Here is a 22633-nt window from a genome sequence, read left to right as displayed (position 1 = left end):
AGAAGATTAACAAGTAGCGGAGAAGCGGATCGGAGACGAGAGAGGAGAAAAGAACAAGGCGGGTTTTCAAAATTTTGGGGATTTCATTTTCCCCCTATCTGCTAAATGCACGTTCATTAAAATTATAAAGCGACACTTACAGAGGACGCGCATTTAACATAAAGCGCCCTCCGTGTTTTTAATTTTTTTTCTTACGACACTAAGTTAAGGGCACGCAATAATGCGTGACCTAAATCCTTAAATTTTTTTGAAGAGATGACAGTTTTTTAATGTCACTCTCTTTTGCGTAACATAAATCAACGAGTGTCGTGGGTTGCGCGTCGTAAAAGGGTCTTTTTCATGTAGTGACATATTTTGGACCTTTAACCAAATCCATCTTAACACAGAATCATTCGATAATTTAGACGGTCAATTTTCCGATGAAGATGTCCTCTAGGTCTATCTAGGTTTGGTGATTTTAATTTCTATGGTTTGTATTTTTAAATTTCATGTTGTTTTTTTAGGTTTGTTGTAATTTCCTTTGAATTTCCATGAAACTTTAGTTTTAAAATAATTAGTTTAAATTGATTATTTTTTTATAAAAATTGATTTTAGAAAAAAAAAAATAACATGGCAAGCAAGTCATTCCACGCCCTGTAAATGACAAATTTTTGATGCAACGAAACAAAATCTACATGGCACCTACATGGACCGTGGCAAATGTGACATCATTCCCTCTAACCTAATTAATATGGGGTATAATTGTCATTTACATATAGTTTTCGGTGGAAAAATCAAAAGAAAGCTTCCTTCGAAAAATTAGCTCCCTTAAATGATTGATTACTAGTAAAATCATAAAGATACCAAATCGGATTACAATTTACAAAACAAGATAAGTATATGGTAATTAATCACGTCAGTCAGAAAATTTAAAAAGAAAATTGCTAACTCTTACAATTCAAAACTTCAAATTCAGAATTCAGAAAATATATATGCAAAAACTACAAGATATTTTGAAGGCACGAGTTAGTTTGTAACACCTTTCAAAATCCAGAAAATAGCATAAAAAAATTTACAAAATTTGAACTCTTAAGGTATTTGTAAAACCCAAAAAAGATATATGTAACATCTGGTTCGTAAAATAAAACTAGATAGATTAATTAATGTGTGCTACTAACAACCAACCAATACATCCCACAAATATACAAATTAAATATCAGAAATCTAAAAGACATAAATTGTACGAACTCTATATCGATGGTTTTCTTCCGATAATATTCTTATAAACAATACCTTCTAATGTCAAAACGCGACTCATAAGTCCAAATGTCTAAACTTCACAAAAAAAACCTTGAGGTATATGTTCATTTTACAAACAGAAGTTAGGTTCTTAAGCCTAAGTGTAAATTACAATACTTTCATTAGAAATAATAACAAATCCATCATCCAAAAACCCTTCATTTCCCAAAAATGCAAAATTTTATGATTACTCGTGGCATACAACCGAAATGATTCCCGCTAGATAGTTGCCCCTTTCTCTCTTTTTACAGCCTTGTGGACACACGAAAGAAGGTAAGTTACAGAACGCGGCAGTGAAGGCTCACAAAGTAGACATCAAGCAAGAGCTTATCAAAAACACTAAACCCTTTTCTCAAACTTGAGTTACAATCCAGACAATAACAATATTATTTTGTGAAATAAAAAGTTAAACACATGATATAAAAATGCTAACAAGTAATGCAATGTGTGACACCAACTCGAGACTGACACACTACAGACCTCTCACTAACAACATGAAGAATCCAGTGACTTCCCATGTAGCGAGGGATGCCCTAGATCAATTCACTGTTCCAAGAGTTAAGTAATGTGCTAGACGATGAATTAAAGAAGATTTCCAAGGTTGTTATTATGGCTTTATTATCTCTTAGGAATTGTTTGTTTAGACAACTTATGTTGTGGTTTATAATTTTCTAAGGGGTTGTTTATTTTTGTCCCACCAAGTCTCGTATAGATAATGTGCTGGAATAAAAATAATGTGTAAGGATAAAATGTTCTATATGAAGACCATATTCTTTAACTGATTAAACTATGCGAATCTAAGTAAGACTGTACTCACCAAGACTAGACAAGATTTGTATGATTATTTTTGATGATTTGGATGAGGATGTAACATCCCATCTGTCAGGTATCATTGATTTTCCTTTTAGACTTCATGAATAAGGTCTACTCGACGAGTTGGCGCTATGACCCGTCGAGTAGCAGCGGGCCAAGACACGTCAATTAATGAGTGACTCGTCGAGTCGGCATGGAGGACTCGACGAGTAGGAGCTGGTAGTGGAAACCCTAAATTTCAGGGTTTTTGCACCCTATATATTGGACCATTAGCGCGTCCCACTGTCCTCTATCACCCCTTGAGAGCTATAAACCCTAACTTCAGTGAGTGAGAGCTTGGAGAGTGTTTTAGAGCTTTGAGAAGTGACTTTTGTGAAGGAAACTTGTATATCAAGAGGCTAGCATCAAGGTTTTGTGTGGATCTAGAGTCTACTTCAGTTTGGGGCACATCTGGAAGGTAATAAGCTGTTACCTTAGTCTCTTTTTCATTCTTATGAGAAAACTAGGGCTTTCTTTAGTTATTCATGAAGGGATTTTGGTATGGAAGCTAGATCTGAAGTTGAAACTTCAGATCTGAACCTCTTTTGAGTCCTAAGTCCATAAAGTTTCTAGTTCTTGCAAGGATGAGATTCTCCTAAGGTGTAAAGCTCCATTAGAAGCTTAGAATGGTCATTTAGAGCCTTTAGGGCCTTGCATGTGTGTAAAGTTTGCAACTTTACGTGTTAATCATGCCTTAGAAGCTTGGATCTGTAATTTGGAACCTTGGCATGGCTTAAAAAGTGTCTGCATGGATGAAGGTCTGCAAGGACTCGACGAGTTGCATAATCAACTCGGCGTGTCATATGAAGATGGGCATGAACTCGTCGAGTCGATGAACAAACTCGGTGAGTCCGTTGAAGATTGCCTTGAACTCGGCGAGTCGTTCGAAGACTCGGCGAGTCGGCTAGGGTTTCTCCCAATTCTTGGACACGTATGAACTCGGCGAGTTAAATGGGAACTGGACGAGCCAATCAAGGATTTCACGACTTCTCGAGTTCAGGAAGGACTCGACGAGTCGGTGATCTACACTCGACGAGTCGAGTCAACATGGACTGTTGACTTTGACTATGGACTTTGTCTTTGACCAAGAGTTGACCAGTTGACTTCTGAGGGTATTCTGGTAATTTGGAAATTTATGAAAAAGGGTTTTATGGTAACTATAGGTGGTGGAGTTCGTGTTGGTGATCCGGTAGTTGAGCTTTCTAGCTTCGGACGACAGTTGCGAGGTGAGTTATCCTCACTATACTAAGGGGTCTATGGCACGAAGGTCGGCCCATTGGATATGTTATCTTAGTAGTGTTAGATGTTGAGTATGAGTTAGTGATGCATGCTAGTGGTTATGCTAGTTAGGTAGACCTGTAGGACTACCTGTGATGTTATATGTTTATTGCATGCTCAGTGGTTATGTTGTATGTTATATGTTACGTGGGATGGGTTGAGGTTGTACTGCTCTGTGCGGTAGCCAACAGACCTTAGGAGCATTCCAGTTACGGGCTAAAGGGAGACTCGTACTGTGGGCTCGGGAGCATTCCAGTTACGGGCTAAAGGGAGACTCGTACTGTGGGCTCGGGGGTAATCCAGTCTGTAAAGCTGGGGACCCATTTCATGTTGTTCAGTTGGTTATGATTACGGGCTAAAGGGAGACTCGTACTATGGGTTCGGGAGCATTCCAGTTACGGGCTACAGGGAGACTCGTACTGTGGGCTCGGGGGTAATCCAGTCTGTAAAGCTGGGGACCCATTACATGTTGTTCAGTTTGTTATGATATGTTTATGTGGATTGTATGTGTATCGGTATTTTGGGGGAACTCACTAAGCTCTCGGGATTACAGTTTCAGGTACATCAGGGGATTGCGGCAAGGCGAAGGCGTGATCGTACAGCTCCTCATGTTTTGACTATGTTTCTGGGAAAACTCTGATATTATACATTTTGAAAACAAAGTTGTAATGATTTTTTTTATGATTTGAATGTTTTTAAAAGTTTAAATTGGTTTGAATTTTTGGATGTTACAAGTTGGTATCAGAGCCTTGGTTTGAGTGAATTGGAGGAACATTCGTGTAACTCTAGTCTCAAATCAAGGAAAGGATTTTCAAAATGGTTTCAAATGATTTTCAAAATAAGTAAAGGAGGATGCAGGGTGTACGATCAGCCGGAGCCAGTAAGTAGACCCCAAAATACCATACAATATGTGATTATGTGATATGTTAGAATAACATGCTAGTGCTAGGCTAGGGATCTTCAGGAATTGCATGATAGAATTCCCTGATTACATGATGCCTGCTAGCCTAGGGTTTCCTTTATATGAGATTGGCATCGTTACTGTAGTTGCTTAGTGTATGCATCATGGTTATACATAACTAAGATCTTATAGCCTGAGAATGTTTGATTTGGCCTTATGTTCTGTTATTGTTTGATTGGGAGCTTAGGGTAGGATTGGATATTCGAAAGTCTATAGGGTCCAACGTTAAGTATGGCTAGCATACACTTGTGCTGCAGGGTTGGTGGAAGTTTCATTGATGGGTGGGTAGTGAGAGGCAGGGAGGCCAGTTATGAGATATTTAGCATTCCTCTAGGAGTGAGGATTGAGCGCTCGCCATGTTGTGTATTCAGCTAGGGCATTGTGGTGATCCTTGAGACAAATATGGGTAGGTGTGGAAGGTAGTATGGGCCCGTACTACTGAAAGCATAGGATCCATACGCGTGTCAAGTAAGTCACAACCCCTAGGGTTAGTAGGGAGTTGGCTCCCAGTTATGTATATGAATTATCTGATATTTTGTGGTGTGTTTCAGAATGGTGATGACGAGGCGCTTTGTGGCTGGATCCGGTTCGGGATCAGGATCAGGGGACAGGGGCCAGGTGGGGCCGACAACACCTGAGCCAGTGGTGCATATGGGTACAGAGGAGTTGGATGCCAGGATTCGAGAGATCCTGGATGATGACGTTGTTGCTGCGTTCCGATCGCAGTTGCCGGAGATGTTCGGGTCGATCAAGACCGCCGTGGTGGAGTACTTTGATGAGCGCTATGCAGCCCTTGCAGAGACTGCTGCCGCAGCAGCTGCATCAGCTGTATCAGCGGCAGGGGGAGGAGTTGGTAGGGGATTTCAGTACAGGGACTTCGATAACACGAAGCCCCCTACTTTTGATGGGACGCAGTATCCCATCAAGGCTATGAGGTGGATTTCAGATGTAGAGGGGTGTTTCTTCACCTGCTCGTGTCCTACTGACCAGAAGGTCAGGTGTGCTCTGAACTTGCTTAGGTCCGGGGCCAAGGACTGGTGGAGACTTGCGACTGGGCCGTGCACTGATGATCAGAGAGCTGCTGTGACTTGGGAGCAGTTCAAGGACATGTTTCGCGCCCATTATATTCCGCGGGTTGAGCGGGAACGTTTGGCACAGTAGTTTTTTACTTTGAGACAGGATGGGGAGTCGGTGACGGAGATCACCCGTATGTTCCCTGAGAGGGCGATGTTTTTCCCGGAGTTTGCTTCAGAGCAAGCTTAGATGACCCGTTATCTGAGCATGCTCAAGACGGATATCCGTCAGTTTGTGTCTACTCAGCGATGTGATACTCTTCTAGAGTTGCAGGAGGCTGCCAGACGGCGTGAGTTAGAGATTGAGTTGCAGTTGAAGGAGCAGCAGAAGGCCCCGACACAGTCTCAACCAGCGCCGAAGCGGTCTAAGACCGCTGATACTAGGACCGGGGGTCAGCAGAGCCGCACTTGTGGGAAGTGTGGCAAGGGTCATTCTGGTGTGTGTCGATCTGATAATGGGTGCCATAGGTGTGGCAAGACGGGGCATTACGCGAAGAACTGCCTCCAGACAGTCCCGATTCAGAGTATGAGGTTATGTCATCACTGCGATCAGGTTGGCCATATTAAGGCCAACTGTCTGTTGCTAGCCGCCAAGCCGGCGCATGCTCCAACGCCGTCTACGTTGAGGATTACCGATGAGAGGCAGGGTAGAGCAGAGCCTCCGAAGGCTCAGGGACGCACATTTCAGCTTACGGCCAAGGAGGCCAAGGCAGCACCGGATGTGGTTGCTGGTATGTTTCTATTCTTTATCTCATTTACTATATCTGCCGTATGCTTATCTGTTGTACCTGTGATCAGGTACGTTTTTAGTGAATTCTTTTCCTGCTTTGGTATTATTTGACTCGGGGGCGAGTCGTTCCTTCGTATCTCAGTCATTTAGTAGGGAGTTCAGTGTGCCAGTAGGTGAGTTAGAGTGCTCGTTGCGAGTGTCTATTGCCAACGAGCACGGGGTTTTAGCTTCTTCGGTTTATCGAGGATGCGATTTGGAGATTTTCGGGGTGTCCTTTCCGATAGATTTGATTCTGATCCCTATGGGGGAGGTGTGCGTGATTGTAGGCATGGATTGGCTCAGTCGGTTCGGTGCTATGATTGATTGCGAGGGCCAGCGAGTGGTAGTTCGAACCCCAAGTGGGGGAGAGTTGATTGTATATGGTGAGGGCACCAGAGTGGGATTAGTTTTTGTTCAACCGCCAAGGCTCGACAGTGTATTCAGCACGGGTGTGCGGGTTATCTAGTGTATGTGGTAGATACGCGGGTGAGAGATCAGTCATCAGTTTCAGAGGTTCCAGTAGTTAGAGAGTTTGCTGATGTGTTCCCGGAGGAATTACCCGGAGTACCTCCGGAGAGGCAGGTCGAGTTCAGGATCGACCTGGTGCCAGGTGCGGCCCCTGTCGCTAAGGCGCCGTACCGATTGGCACCACCAGAGATGCAGGAGATATCGTCGCAGCTACAGGAACTGCTGGGCAAGCAGTTCATTCGACCTAGCAGTTCTCCATGGGGAGCACCGATTCTTTTTGTCCGGAAGAAGGACGGTTCGCACCGGATGTGCATTGACTACCGGGAGTTGAACAAGTTAACGGTGAAGAGCCGTTACCCACTCCTGAGGATAGACGATCTCTTTGATCAGTTGCAGGGCGCATCTTGGTTTGCCAAGATAGATTTGAGGTCTGGGTATCATCAGGTCGGGGTCAGAGAGGAGGACGTGGAGAAGACCGCGTTCCGAACTCGTTACGGACATTACGAGTTCGTGGTGATGCCGTTTGGGTCACCAATGCGCCAGCGGTGTTCATTGACCTGATGAATCGGGTCTGTAGACCGATGCTCGATCGCTCGATCATAGTGTTTATAGATGATATCTTGGTGTATTCCAAGACCTGGGAGCAGCATGAGGAGCATCTGCGAGAGTTGTTGGGAGTTCTGAGACGAGAACGGCTATACGCCAAGTTCTCGAAGTGTGAGTTTTGGCTACGAGAGGTCCAGTTCCTCGGACATCTCGTTAACCAAGAGGGGATTTTGGTCGATCCGGCCAAAATCGAGGCGGTTATGCAGTGGGAGGTTCCGAAATCTCCCTCAGACATCAGGAGCTTTTTGGGATTGGCAGGGTACTACCGGAGATTCATACAGGACTTCTCCAAGATTGTGGTACCCCTCACTCGTCTGACGAGGAAGGGGGTGGATTTCCGGTGGGGCCCTGAGCAGCAGAGGGCGTTTGAGACCCTCCGACAGCGGTTGTGTGAGGCCCCAGTCTTGAAACTCCCCAAGGGAGTTGAGGATTTTGTGGTGTTCTGTGATGCATCCATCACAGTGTTAGGGGCGGTCCTCATGCATAGAGGACGAGTGATAGCTTATGCGTCGCGACAATTGAAGCTGCACGAGACAAGGTACCCTACGCATGACTTGGAGCTGGGGGCGGTGGTGTTCGCCCTCAAGCTATGGAGGCATTACCTTTATAGGGTCCGCTGTACCATTTACACGGATCACAAGAGTTTGAGACTGTTAGGTGCATAAATTGCACCTTTTCATAAGCTAATTTCATGTTTATTTATAGCATTGCATTACATTTTTAGTGTAATATTCATTCATTTTCCATTAAAGGACATTATCGAGGATCTATCGATATTTCACCATTTTTTGTGGATATTTCAGGGTGATTTGAAGATTGGATCATGCTTAGGATGGTCAAGGGAAGCTCTCAGTGAAATTTCGGAATTTTAGGAGCTAAACTGAAGAAATGAAGAAAATCAAGAATTGACTTTTATGAACTGCATTACACGGCCCGCGCTTTAGCAAGGCATACGTTACGCGGTCGCGCTTTGGAAGTATTTCAGCACATCAGAGTCGTTACACGGCCGTGTAATGGCAAGGCATAAGTTACACGGGCCGTGTAACGTGATCTGATTGAAATTCAAATTCTTAACTTCCGATTTATCATGTTCTTCTGGGAGGAAAAAACACAACTTCGATTGGGAACTGTAGGGGGTGATTTTGGTGTATCATATCATCATCTAGCATCTTGGAAACACTTTATTTTGCATTTTGTAATTCAATTTGAAGATCAAACTTTTTGCATTTGTAATTTAACTTAGACATGTGTGACTGATTTCTAAATCATTTCTGATTCTAGATTCCTAAGTGTTGGTTGTTAAGTTGTAATTTGCACTTGATTTTATGTTTATTATCTAGTAATCTTTGATTTGGACTTAATTACATGTTTGATTGGTTCTCTTTTCACTTGATCAATGAATTAGGGTTCTTATCAATCTAGTTAATCAAATTGTAAAATTCGTATATGTTTTATGATTTGATATTAGTAACATGCACGTGATTGGTTGTAATTAGATCAAAATTAGTGTAATCAAAGATTAAATGTTCATAATCCCAAGTGTATGAGGAATGTTGAACATTGTTGGTAATTATTACAAGAACTTAATGCCATTTAATGATTTGATCCAAGAGCCTGTTTGAATTGAATCAATTAAATGAAGTTTTATTTGAAGAACATGTTTTAAATAAAACACTTTTGTCAACTTAGATATTAGAGCTTGATAATATCTAAATCACCAACCTAGATTGAACATGAGTCATAATCATATTACATCTTTCAACATAATACATATATAGGGATCAGAATCGGAAATGTATTTCTTTTACTGAATTTTGTTATCAATTTTGTTTACTTATGAAGTTTAATTCTAGTTCAAACATAACACCCCACTTTAATATTATTTGTATGATGTGTGAGAATATGGCTAAATAAGAAGTCCCGTATTCCTGTGGATCGACCCTGCTTATTCTATACTATCTTTAGTGTAAGAAATAGCAGTGATTTGAGTTTTATTGTTATTATTTTATCCCATTATTTGTTGGTTTGACAACCAAACAAATTGGCGCCGTTAAAGAATAGTTGTTAAAGTTGTTATTATTTTCATTCTAGTTTTCTAGTTGTAAATATTAGAAGTTTATCGTTAATTTAAACCAATTTGTTTTCCAAAGTCAAAACTGCGAGATCATCAAAATGACGGATTTCAAAGTCAAATCTCTACAAGTATTTGTCATTTATAAAAGAGTTCTTCAAAAGTCAATTTATCTAGTTTCTAAAAAAAAAAAAGGAAAAAAGAGAGAGAGGGAAGTTTTAGTTTATGTTTGTTTTTCATTTCTTTTGTAATATTTAAGTTGAGTCTTTGTACATATCCATGCTGCTTTCTAGTTATCTAAAAAAAAAAAAGAACTGAACCAAGCCTTTCCAGATTTTTCATGATGATATTTTCACAGGAAATTCGTTTGTGTTTGATTTTGTTGGCTTGTTTAGCATTAGAAGTTTATTTTGAAGCCAACAATTATGATTATATGGTTCTATTTTGTATATTTGTTACTGTATATTTCTTTTGCGCTCCTGATATGGTTATGGATTTATCTCCTATTATGGATTACCGAGAGTTGACACGGATTTTGGAAGAAAATATGAAGATTGTGCAACCACAAGCTATTGAAGAGCATGGAGAGAAAACTAAGAAGAATGAGATATGCCTTACCGACGCCGAGTGCCCTCCACCTTAACTAACGAGTGTAGATTCTTTGATAGGAGTGAGTTCACACATCTTGTGAAATGAGTGCATACACGAGTTGAGTGCTTCAGTGAGCACGCCCTATAGATTGAGATGCACCTGCCTTAACAGTAAAAGTTACTAGGAGATGCCTTATACTATGGTTCTATGCAATTAAACCAAGTGGTTGGCAAATCTTTGTGTTCCAAGTCTTCTACTGTCCTGATTTAGAATGCAGTACATTCGTATGTGTTTGGGGTATAGGTTGACAACTCTTTAATCATGATTATGTTGTCGGGATAAATAACTTGAGGCATTCTTCTTTTTATTTCTATGTTTGCATTTCTTCATTTGCATTTGCATTCATCTCTTCCAAGGTTAATTCTTATTTTGTTTTCTTGAGGACAAGAAAAGGTTCAAGCTTGGGGAGATTTGTTAGGTGCATAAATTGCACCTTTTCATAAGCTAATTTCATGTTTATTTATAGCATTGCATTACATTTTTAGTGTAATATTCATTCATTTTACATTAAACGACATTATCGAGGATCTATCGATATTTCACCATTTTTTGTGGATATTTCAGGGTGATTTGAAGATTGGATCATGCTTAGGATGGTCAAGGGAAGCTCTCAGTGAAATTTCGGAATTTTAGGAGCTAAACTGAAGAAATGAAGAAAATCAAGAATTGACTTTTATGAACTGCATTACACGGCCCGCGCTTTGGCAAGGCATACGTTACGCGGCCGCGCTTTGGAAGTATTTCAGCACATCAGAGTCGTTACACGGCCGTGTAATGGCAAGGCATAAGTTACACGGGCCGTGTAACGTGATCTGATTGAAATTCAAATTCTTAACTTCCGATTTATCATGTTCTTCTGGGAGGAAAAAAACACAACTTCGATTGGGAACTGTAGGGGGGCGATTTTGGTGTATCATATCATCATCTAGCATCTTGGAAACACTTTATTTTGCATTTTGTAAGTCAATTTGAAGATCAAACTTGTTGCATTTGTAATTTAACTTAGACATGTGTGGCTGATTTCTAAATCATTTCTGATTCTAGATTCCTAAGTGTTGGTTGTTAAGTTGTAATTTGCACTTGATTTTATGTTTATTATCTAGTAATCTTTGATTTGGACTTAATTACATGTTTGATTGGTTCTCTTTTCACTTGATCAATGAATTAGGGTTCTTATCAATCTAGTTAATCAAATTGTAAAATTCGTATATGTTTTATGATTTGATATTAGTAACATGCACTTGATTGGTTGTAATTAGATCAAAATTAGTGTAATCAAAGATTAAATGTTCATAATCCCAAGTGTATGAGGAATGTTGAACATTGTTGGTAATTGTTACAAGAACTTAATGCCATTTAATGATTTGATCCAAGAGCCTGTTTGAATTGAATCAATTAAATGAAGTTTTATTTGAAGAACATGTTTTAAATAAAACACTTTTGTCAACTTGGATATTAGAGCTTGATAATATCTAAATCACCAACCTAGATTGAACATGAGTCATAATCATATTACATCTTTCAACATAATACATATATAGGGATCAGAATCGGAAATGTATTTCTTTTACTGAATTTTGTTATCAATTTTGTTTACTTATGAAGTTTAATTCTAGTTCAAACATAACACCCCACTTTAATATTATTTGTATGATGTGTGAGAATATGGCTAAATAAGAAGTCCCGTATTCCTGTGGATCGACCCTGCTTATTCTATACTATCTTTAGTGTAAGAAATAACAGTGATTTGAGTTTTATTGTTATTATTTTATCCCATTATTTGTTGGTTTGACAACCAAACAGAGACACATCATGGATCAGCCGAACCTGAACATGAGGCAGCGCAGGTGGCTGGACGTAGTCAAGGACTACGACTGCGAGATCCTTTACCATCCTGGTAAAGTGAATGTGGTTGCGAATGCTTTGAGCCGCAAGTCAGTTGGGTCTTCCACCCCAGCGGTATGTATGAGGATAGCAGTGGACTCTCCACTTGTAAGTTTGATTAGAAATACCCAGGTTGAGGGCATGCGACCAGAAAACTGGAAGCTGGAGAGGATCAAGGGTGAGAATACCCGGTTTGAGCAGGACAGCCGAGGATTATTGACCCGATGCGGTCGGGTTTGGGTACCGATGTCTGGTGGGGTTAGGCAGAAGGTTATGGAGGAGGCTCATAAGTCTCATTTCTCTATTCACCCGGGGGCACCAAGATGTACCGGGATTTGAGTTTGAGCTATTGGTGGCCATGCATGAAGCGAGAGATCGCTTGGTATGTCGAAAGGTGCTTGACCTGCAGGATGGTCAAGGCCGAGCACCAGAGGCCGCATGGCAAGCTGCAGCCTCTAGAGATTCCCATGTGGAAATGGGAACAGATCACGATGGATTTCATTACCAAGCTACCGAGGACGGCAAAGGGATTTGATGCTATATGGGTCATCATGGATCGACTGACCAAGAGCGCCCATTTCTTAGCGATTCGGGAGAGTTCGTCGGCCGAAAAGTTGTCCGACATGTACGTTCACGAGATCGTGTCTCACCATGGGGTTCCCATCTCTATTGTTTCCGATCGGGATGTCAGGTTTACATCCCGATTCTGGCAGAAGTTTCATGAGGAGCTGGGCACGCGAGGATATGCTGAGTGCGTGTGTCATTGATTTTGGTGGGAGCTGGGATTCCCACCTACCGCTTGCAGAGTTCGCCTACAACAACAGCTATCATTGTAGCATTGGCGCCCTGCCATTCGAGCTGTTGTACGGGCGGATATGTCGCACCCCGGTATGTTGGGGTGAGGTTGGTCACAGGGTGATGGGTCGGACAGAGGTGGTCTTGCAGACTACCGAGAAGATTCAGCAGATTAGGCAGCGGCTGAAGAGTTACGCCGACCGGCGCCGATCCGAATTAGAGTTTCAGGTCGGTGACATGGTACTCCTGAAGGTCTCGCCCTGGAAGGGCGTGATCCGCTTCAGGAAGAGGGGAAAATTGGGTCCCCGATACATTGGGTCGTTCAGGATTATTGCCAGGGTTGGCAAGGTGGATTACAGACTAGAGCTGCCAGAGGAGCTTAGTCGGATCCACAACACTTTCCACGTTTCGCAGTTGCAAAAGTGCATTGTGGACTCGGAGGCAGTGGTGCCACTGGATGATATTCGTGTTTATGAGCGCCTGAATTATATTGAGAAGCCGATTACCGTTCTGGAAAGGAAAGTGAAAGTCCTGCGCAACAAGGAGGTTATGTTGGTAAAAATACAATGGGAGCATCGGAGGGGATCCGAGTGGACATGGGAGTCGGAGGCTGAGATGCGGGAGCATTACCCGGAGTTATTCGCTGCAGCAGACTTCGAGGACGAAGTCTAAGTTAAGTGGGGGAGAATTGTAACATCCCATCTGTCAGGTATCATTAATTTTCCTTTTAGACTTCATGAATAAGGTCTACTCGACGAGTTGGCGCTATGACTCGTCGAGTAGCAGCGAGCCAGGACACGTCAATTAATGAGTGACTCGTCGAGTCGGCATGGGGGACTCGATGAGTAGGAGCTGGCAGTGGAAACCCTAAATTTCAGGGTTTTTGCATCCTATATATTGGACCATTAGCACCTCCCACTGTCCTCTATCACTCCTTGAGAGCCAGAAACCCTAACTTCCGTGAGTGAGAGCTTGGAGAGTGTTTTAGAGCTTTGAGAAGTGACTTTTGTGAAGGAAACTTGTAGATCAAGAGGCTAGCATCAAGGTTTTGTGTGGATCCAGAGTCTACTTCAGTTTGGGGCACATCTGGGAGGTAATAAGCTGTTACCTTAGTCTCTTTTTCATTCTTATGAGAAAACTAGGGCTTTCTTTAGTTATTCATGAAGGGATTTTGGTATGGAAGCTAGATCTGAATTTGAAACTTCAGATTTGAACCTCTTTTGAGTCCTAAGTCCATAAAGTTTCCAGTTCTTGCAAGGATGAGATTCTCCTAAGGTGTAAAGCTCCATTAGAAGCTTAGAATGGTCATTTAGAGCCTTTAGGGCCTTGCATGTGTGTAAAGTTTGCAACTTTACGTGTTAATCATGCCTTAGAAGCTTGGATCTGTAATTTGGAACCTTGGCATGGCTTAAAAGTTTCTGCATGGATGAAGGTCTGCAAGGACTCGACGAGTTGCATAGTCAACTCGGTGTGTCATATGAAGATGGGCATGAACTCGTCGAGTCGATGAACAAACTCGGCGAGTCCGCTGAAGATTGCCTTGAACTCGGCGAGTCGGCTAGGGTTTCTCCCAATTCTTGGACACGTATGAACTCGGCGAGTTAAATGGGAACTGGACGAGCCAATCAAGGATTTCACGACTTCTCGAGTTCAGGAAGGACTCGACGAGTCGGTGATCTACACTCGACGAGTCGAGTCAACATGGACTGTTGACTTTGACTATGGACTTTGTCTTTGACCAAGAGTTGACCAGTTGACTTCTGAGGGTATTCTGGTAATTTGGAAATTTATGAAAAAGGGTTTTATGGTAACTATAGGTGGTGGAGTTCGTGTTGGTGATCCGGTAGTTGAGCTTTCTAGCTTCGGACGACAGTTGCGAGGTGAGTTATCCTCACTATACTAAGGGGTCTATGGCACGAAGGTCGGCCCATTGGATATGTTATCTTAGTAGTGTTAGATGTTGAGTATGAGTTAGTGATGCATGCTAGTGGTTATGCCAGGTAGACCTGTAGGACTACCTGTGATGTTATATGTTTATTGCATGCTCAGTGGTTATGTTGTATGTTATATGTTACGTGGGATGGGTTGAGGTTGTACTGCTCCGTGCGGTAGCCAACAGACCTTAGGAGCATTCCAGTTACGGGCTAAAGGGAGACTCGTACTGTGGGCTCGGGGGTAATCCAGTCTGTAAAGCTGGGGACCCATTTCATGTTGTTCAGTTGGTTATGATTACGGGCTAAAGGGAGACTCGTACTATGGGTTCGGGAGCATTCCAGTTACGGGCTACAGGGAGACTCGTACTGTGGGCTCGGGGGTAATCCAGTCTGTAAAGCTGGGGACCCATTACATGTTGTTCAGTTTGTCATGATATGTTTATGTGGACTGTATGTATATCAGTATTTTGGGGGAACTCACTAAGCTCTCAGGCTTACAGTTTCAGTTTATTGTTTCAGGTACATCAGGGGATCGCGGCAAGGCGAAGACATGATCGTAGAGCTCCTCAAGTTTTGACTATGTTTCTGGGAAAACTCTGATATTATACATTTTGAAAACAAAGTTGTAATGATTTTTTTTATGATTTGAATGTTTTTAAAAGTTTAAATTGGTTTGAATTTTTGGGTGTTACAGAGGACATATATGTATGTTTCAATGCACTAACGAGGCATCGGGAACTAGTCCATGTCCCATAAGTTCAGCCAAAAAAAGGCAGAGACAAATCATTTAGAATTTGTGTCATTGAGATCGGTCTAGGTCAAACGCTAATGCACATTCAACACAATACAATCATCGTCTCATGTTGTGCATACGAGTTATCTTCAATCCATATGTTTGACCAAGACAAAAACATATGGTGCAAACCAAGAACCATTTGTACATGTTGCAAAGAAAGAGTCTGCAACTTCCCGGTATAACTTTTATAATAAAACCATGGAGATAAGTATCCCTTGTTCCCTACCCAAGTCTACCAAAACTTGAAACATGAAACAAAAGTCCATTGTAATCATTTCAATATTGGGGGAGTTTTCGTAACCGTTTGCCTAAAATGTACCATATAAAGCACATTTACAAATTGCTACTTTGAGTGGCAGTGTTATAGTTTCAACACAATCAAAAGATATAAACTCCTGCATACATCGTGACTTCACAAACGTCAAACAACAACTCCAAAACTCAACAATATTAAAACAACCACACCACTTATTTTCAGTCCATGTGTTGGTCAAGACAAAAAGCATACCAAGTACCATGTGTTTATATTTCTCAACAAAATGACATAACTCATACAAGAACGTAGCTTCTAAACTCCAATAAACGCATTGGAGTAACAGCTAAAAAGGCATAAGTTAAAAAAAGAAAGAACACATGAAACACTCAACCCATCAATATTTTGAAATAAGAAAGATCCACAACCCAAAAGAGAGGACCCAATGGAACCAAGCTACCTTACAAAACGAATAACAAAAGAGATGAAAATGCCTAAACATTAATTCAAAGTATCACCAATCTCTGCTCTCAACTGAATCACAATTTCCACTTGCAATTAAATCATTATCGGACCAATCATATGTAACATCAGGAAACTTGACATTTGAATATTTGATGGAAAAACAAAACTTTTTGCTTCCAAACGAGACACAACCTACAAACACATACAAGTGAGAAGACAACAAAAGTGAGAAGCAAGCAATGCATGTGTTCGTTAATTATGAATGGGACAAACACAATTATAACATACAATGACATCCCAAAAGAACAAGAACAGAGAGAACCCCAAGGAGCAGAAACAAAGACATTCATAATTAAGTTTTCAGTTTCGGTTGTGCTTAGTTACGGAAAAACAGTTTCCCATTTACAATTTCTACACAACATTCATCAATCAGATTCTAGTAGAACATCAAAAGAAAAACTTCTTAAATACAATAAACACATTGGAGTAACAACTAACGACACATTGGCTAAATAAAGAAGAAACCATGAATAGAAAAAGAGATGAAATGCCTAAACATGAAATCAGATTGTCATCAATCAATTAGCTCCATCACCTTCATGGCCTTCCTCCAGTTGTTCCTAAAAAGCATCAGGAAGCTTCATATTTGATGGAATGACAAAACCTTTAGCTTCCAAACGAGACAGGGCCTACCAATAATACAAAGATGAGTTGATCAAAGCTAAGATAATCAGGTAATTTTATATAAATCTCAGTTATCACTTCTATTTAAAGCAACTACTAACATGCTTCTCCATTACTTTAACCCTAAACAATCTGAAAACCATAATCATGTCTAACAAAATGGTCAAGATTATTACTGCTTTACTTTCAACATACATGATACATCCAAAGTCCAAACACCCTCTAAGAAAAAAATTCTTTAAATTCGGTTTAGTATACTTGAAACAAGTTTAACAAAGGATAATCAATGAACTACTACTAAAGCTAATCAGATACAATTTTTACAGAGACATATGTTGTCAAAGGAAAAAGGATTTTACTTTGAAACAGATTATCCCAATTTTAAGCTCTTTCACATGTTGAAGGTCTAGAATAAATCCTTTTAGCATCTCTTCTTCCATCGTCTCACAAAGCCAATCCTCTACATAATCTAAGCTAGCTTCAACCAAAGAAGAAACATGTACCAACGAAAGCCTCGACAACAACAAAGCACCTTGGATCTTTAGTGACAGAATATTAGGAGCATTGATTTCGATAATATCATCAATATCATCATATTCATCCTCAGGATCAAAGTATCCAGAGAACACCAAGTTCTTGATGCTCTTTGAGGTAATATCGAGCAGCCTATAACCATAGCATTCATTCAATACCAAAGTTTCTAAAAAGGACTCCCGGATAATATGGTTTCAATCTAATCTTCATCTAGATTCCCACTGTAAATACACAACTTCCTAAGATTTCTCAACTAATCACCCCAGTTGGATTAAAAATGCAGCCTGCTAATCTCAGATCAGTAGAACATGAGCTGATGAAAAAAGATTGATCTACTACAAACTCAGCAGCACATTCCACACTCCATAACGCTAAATTAAGCTTTTCAACATTGCATTTTATAGCATATCGAATCCAATTGTTGACTCGCGATTCACATCCAGTATAATAACGGGTATATACTTTGAATTCCTTGAGCTTCAATCGGCGACATTGAGTTAGGGTTTTATCGACAGACGAAACGAAATCAGACCACTGTTGATTAACAGCATTATGTTCGAAAATTAGAACAGGAAGCGAAGTCCAAAGATGCTCCCATCTTTTGGAGAGTGTGCCTGTTCTAATGGTGCCTTCTGCGGAGGGTAAACGAGATAGGATATCAAGAAGCAAAGAATCTGGTAACGCACTGATTCAATCATTTTCCCCCTTCTCCGCGATTTCCTGCAACTTTATCCGTTTTGGGGGAATTTCAGGTTGATTTTGTCTTTCAACGTCCACCCTTTCCATGTCGGTAGCAGAGCTCTCACTAATCTACAAAGAAAAACTCAAATTAAATTACTCAACTATACTAATGGTGAAAAGAAGTTTTGCTTTCACCCCTAAACTTTAAAAAACTATAGTTCAATCCCTAGAACAATGAGACTTATTTTGAATTTGAATATTCAAATCATCAAATGAATTTTAGGAAGTTTCAATATCCAAATCAATTTTTAATTAATGTTTGTTACTTTGTTTACTAGCCAAGCCTGCACAAAAAACAACTGTGAAAACAACATTTTCTTTATTAAATGAAAGAGCGATTAAACCAATGATGTAAACATGGCATTACTCACTGTGTGTGTATATATATATATATATATATATATATATATATATATATATATATATATATATATATATATATATATATATGAATAAGTTAAGAATTTTGGTTCTTGTAATTTACACTATACAGATATACTGAAAGCTTAGTCAAACTTTTAATTTTATCAAAATGCCATCCCCATCTTTCCTTTTCGTTATTGTTTTTTGGGATTGAGTTTTGAAAATAAGATGTTTATTAGATTTTCCATTAGCAAAATGAAGTATTAAAAAGGTATTTTGAAAACACTATAAACTAATAAACACTTTTTTGGAGTGTTTGGCAAAAAATGATTACAAATGTAAATAAATGGCAAAAAAATATCATGCTTATATATTATGGCCTATTTGGTTTGTATTACATATAACAGGTTATCTTTAATCATCGTTTATAATAATATTTTTGACTTATGAGTTTGTAATCATGTGACGTGAAAAAGGAAGTTGGTCAAAACTTATTCTACTACAAATTAGCTTTTGGACAATAAATACCAAGTGACTAGATCACTAGACCATTGTGTGTTGTTGGTAGTTTCAAAGAGAAAGAGAAGGCTTATTTATATTTGCAAGAGATGGAGATCACTAAGCATGCAGTGGACTAGAGATTTAAGTAACACTAATAGATATATTAAGCTTAAGAGCCAATAATGTTTTTTACAATTAATTCCAATAAACTAATCACTATCAGACCAATCATCAAGCTCCAGCGAATCATCATCAGGATATAAATGGGAAATAATATCAGGAAGCTTCATATTTGATGGAGAAACAAAACCTTTAGCTTCCAAACGAGACACCACCTACCAACACAACAATACCAGGGAGAAGATAATCATATAATAAGTCGATCAAAACTAAGGATAGTTAGGTAATTCTATATTTATCTCAATTTATCAGCTCTTTTTACTTAACTACTTACAAGATCGTATTGTTATCATTTTAGCCAAACACTCAAAATGATTACATTGCGTGCACATGTAAACACCCTCTAAGTATAGATCTTTGACTTCACTAAACGATAATTGAAACAAGTTTACCAAAGGATAATTGATAAAGTATACTACAGAAGCTAATAATCATATGATTTTTATATAGACATATTGTCAAAGAAAGTAAAATTTACCTTAGAGCAGAAAACTCCAAGTGTGAGCTCCTTGACATGGCAAAGGCTCATTATAAACCCTTTAAGCATCTCTTCTTCCTCTTCTTTAGAAGTTATGTCGTCATTTATATAATCTAAGTTAGCTTTGACTAAAGAAGACACATTTACCAACAAAAGCTTCCACAAGACCAATTCAGCTTCGATTATTAGTGATAAAATATTGGGAGCATTGATTTGGATGATATCGGATTCAGATTCATCATAAGGAACAACGTATCCAGAGAGCACCAAGTTCTTAACACTCTTTGAAGTAATATCAAGCAGACTGAAACCATAGCAATCCTCCAATACCAAAGTTTCCAATTGAGGACTCCCGGATAGTATATTTTCAGTCAAATCTTTGTTCAATTTAACGTAGTATATACACAATTTCCTAAGATTTTTCCAACTAATTGCCCCAGTTGGATTAAACATGCAGCCTTTTAATGTCAGATCAGTAAAACATGAATTGGTGAAAAAATATTGATCAAACACAAACTCTGATTTGAACTCCGTATTCCTTAACGTTAAATGAAGCTCTTCAACTTTACAAGTTATAGCATAACGAATCCAATTCTTGACTTGCGATTCAAACCGAATATCATAAACAGTATATACTACGAATTTCTTGAGCTTCAATTGATGACACTGAGTTAGGGTTTTGTCAACGAACAAGACGAAATCATCATTATCTCTATTATGTTTGAAAATCAGAGTAGGTACAAAAGTCCAAAGATGTTTCCATCGCTTGGAGAGTTTACCTGTTCTAACTGCGTATTTTGTGGAGGGTAAATGAGAGAGAATTTCAAGAAGCAAGCAATCTGGCAACACACTGATCCGATCTTCTCCCTCCTCATCCACGAATTTTAGTAATTTTATCTGATTTGGGGGAATTGGAGATTGATTGCGTCCTTCCACAGTTTCCATGGCGGCAACAGCATCCTCGTTGCTTTCCCCCGTGCAAGACTGCTACAATACCCGAATCAGTCGCAACTCGCAAGTTTAAACAAATTGTGAACCAAACCCAAACAAAAAGAAGATAATTATCTTCGTATCAAATCATTTTTTAATGAATGATTATTAGACAAATGTTAAAATAACAGTTTAAGAATATATAATAACGATAAAACAACAATGGTAATGATAGTACCTAGTATATATAGATATTTTTACTAGGTTGTTAAAGTTAACAAATAATCTAAGTCGACTTGTGTTTGACAAGGCTGATGTATTAAAATAAGTAAATATGTACATGAATGTATTAGAATTATTCTCATAATAGTTAATTAGATTATGATCGTGTAAAATGCAGGGAACGCATAAATAAATACAAACGTATAAACAAATACATATAAAGATATAAAAAACTAGCAAAATAATAACAATAATAATAATAATAAATAAAGTAACAGAAAACAGACTTAGTGTTATCGGTAATATTGACATGTCTCAAAAATATAATGAAATGAACGCATATCTATGATCTTTAAATGACCTCTTTGTAGACAACATTTTTTTATTAGTTAGACGACATTCCTCGTCATATAAGTTGTTTTTATACTTTTCTGTCATTTTTCATCTTCATTTAAGTTTTTTTTTTCGGGATTGAACGAAAAGAAAAACAACATAATTTCGTTGTATGAAAAAAAATGGAAGTGTAATACTACAATTGATATAAAATCCAACAATTATTGTTCATAACATTGGCTTAACTCATATAATTTTTTTCAAGTTATTTTTAGAAATTGATTACTTTCATTTAGATACCTCTGACATTTGTATCAACATGTGTATATAGTAGGACCCATTTCAAACTTTCACAAAGCAACTAATTATAGGGATAACTCCGTTCCCAAAAAAGTAACACAATTTGAACATTTTTTGCATTTAACTCAAAAAAATAGCAACATACTTTGTTTATATCTCGCAATTAACTCATAAAAAACTCAAAAAATATTCCAGTAAGAAGCATTCAGGTAATCCAGATTAGAAACCTACTATTGTAGAAAGATAATCACATTCTCCTCTCCCATAGTCTGATTATGAAATTGCTTCGTTTTCAAGCTTATCAAGATCTTTCTGTTTGGGTTTAGTAGACAATTTTTCTCCAAAATTCTTTAGAGTCATCTTGTAATCTGTTAAATCCCAAGAAAAATAACTTAACAAAAAGCAAAATAAGATTTCAACATTGGGATGTAGTTAAATGGAATTGAAACAGAAAATCTATCACAATACCAAAGTTTAGTTTCACTAAAATAAGTAAAATAAAAATGAGAAAAATGTTACATGAATCGTGTTTGGTTTAAAAAAAATATAACATTCTACAGTCATTTGATGATGAGATTTGTAATTATATTTCGATTTGTGAAATGTTTATAATGATTTTTTTGGAACTATATTCAGGTCAATGAAACTTTATGAAAAAAACTGTCGAATATAAGTTAGTACAAATTGAGATGTCTTTAAATTAAAACATGCACAAAACATGATTGCTAAAAGTATAATGTTATTTTATGTTTTTGTAAAAGTAGGACATTATTTTAATATGTACAATTAGGAACCAGTGGTTCTTGAAATGTTGGAATCGGAAGGGGTTACATCGGTTCATTAGATTTGGAAACCTATCACTTCACACTTTCCAACCTGGTATTTTAATATTTTAAAATTTTATGATTATACAATAAATAAATTAACCAATATAAGAAATAACAAATGAGCTTTAGAAATTAACCATAACAAACTATCAACACTAACCATTAAAGAGTAAAATTAACCTGTGGTGCATCATAATCGTCATGTGGTGCATCATAATCGTCATGAATATGCTTTCTAGTGCAAGAATGTGTTTGTCGGTGGGTGATTGTATATATTTATTGGAAAAAATCTTTATTATTTGTGACACTCATGAAAAATCCACATATTTGAAAATAAATAAATTAAGAAACAAAGCAAGAATGATACCTTCTATTAACTTGCTTGTCTTTAAAAAATTCTTCAATG

At 38.6% G+C, this 22633-nt stretch overlaps 1 protein-coding gene and 1 pseudogene across 1 annotated transcript; both read right to left on the bottom strand.

Annotated features, from left to right (window-relative positions):
- Positions 1 to 16754: 16754 nt before the first annotated feature.
- Positions 16755 to 18138, bottom strand: LOC145126612 (F-box protein At5g03100-like; annotated as a pseudogene).
- A 959-nt stretch (positions 18139 to 19097) lies between these two features.
- Positions 19098 to 20614, bottom strand: LOC145126016 (F-box protein At5g03100-like). The gene is made up of 2 exons (XM_079061418.1): positions 19616 to 20614; positions 19098 to 19292 (listed from the first exon to the last, which is right to left on the bottom strand). Exons 1-2 carry the CDS (start codon positions 20558 to 20560, stop codon positions 19167 to 19169), a joined length of 1071 nt encoding a protein of 356 aa, XP_078917544.1. The 5' UTR covers positions 20561 to 20614; the 3' UTR covers positions 19098 to 19166.
- Positions 20615 to 22633: the final 2019 nt, after the last annotated feature.

The sequence above is a fragment of the Lactuca virosa genome, chromosome 7, assembly GCF_052849685.1.
Source record: "Lactuca virosa cultivar CGN04683 chromosome 7, Lactuca_virosa_CGN04683_v6, whole genome shotgun sequence".
NCBI classification, from domain to species: domain Eukaryota; kingdom Viridiplantae; phylum Streptophyta; class Magnoliopsida; order Asterales; family Asteraceae; genus Lactuca; species Lactuca virosa.
Note: the sequence above shows the minus strand (reverse complement) of the source record. Positions and strands in the feature narration are given on the sequence as shown.

What these genes read in the sequence shown, in the direction of transcription:
- LOC145126016 (XM_079061418.1), bottom strand. Translation starts at nt 20,560, where the DNA reads ATGGAAACTGTGGAAGGACGCAATCAATCTCCAATTCCCCCAAATCAG. An exon ending in TTGGAGTTTTCTGCTCTAAG is followed by an intron (nt 19,293 to 19,615) that starts GTAAATTTTACT and finishes TTGTGTTGGTAG; the next exon opens with GTGGTGTCTCGTTTGGAAGC.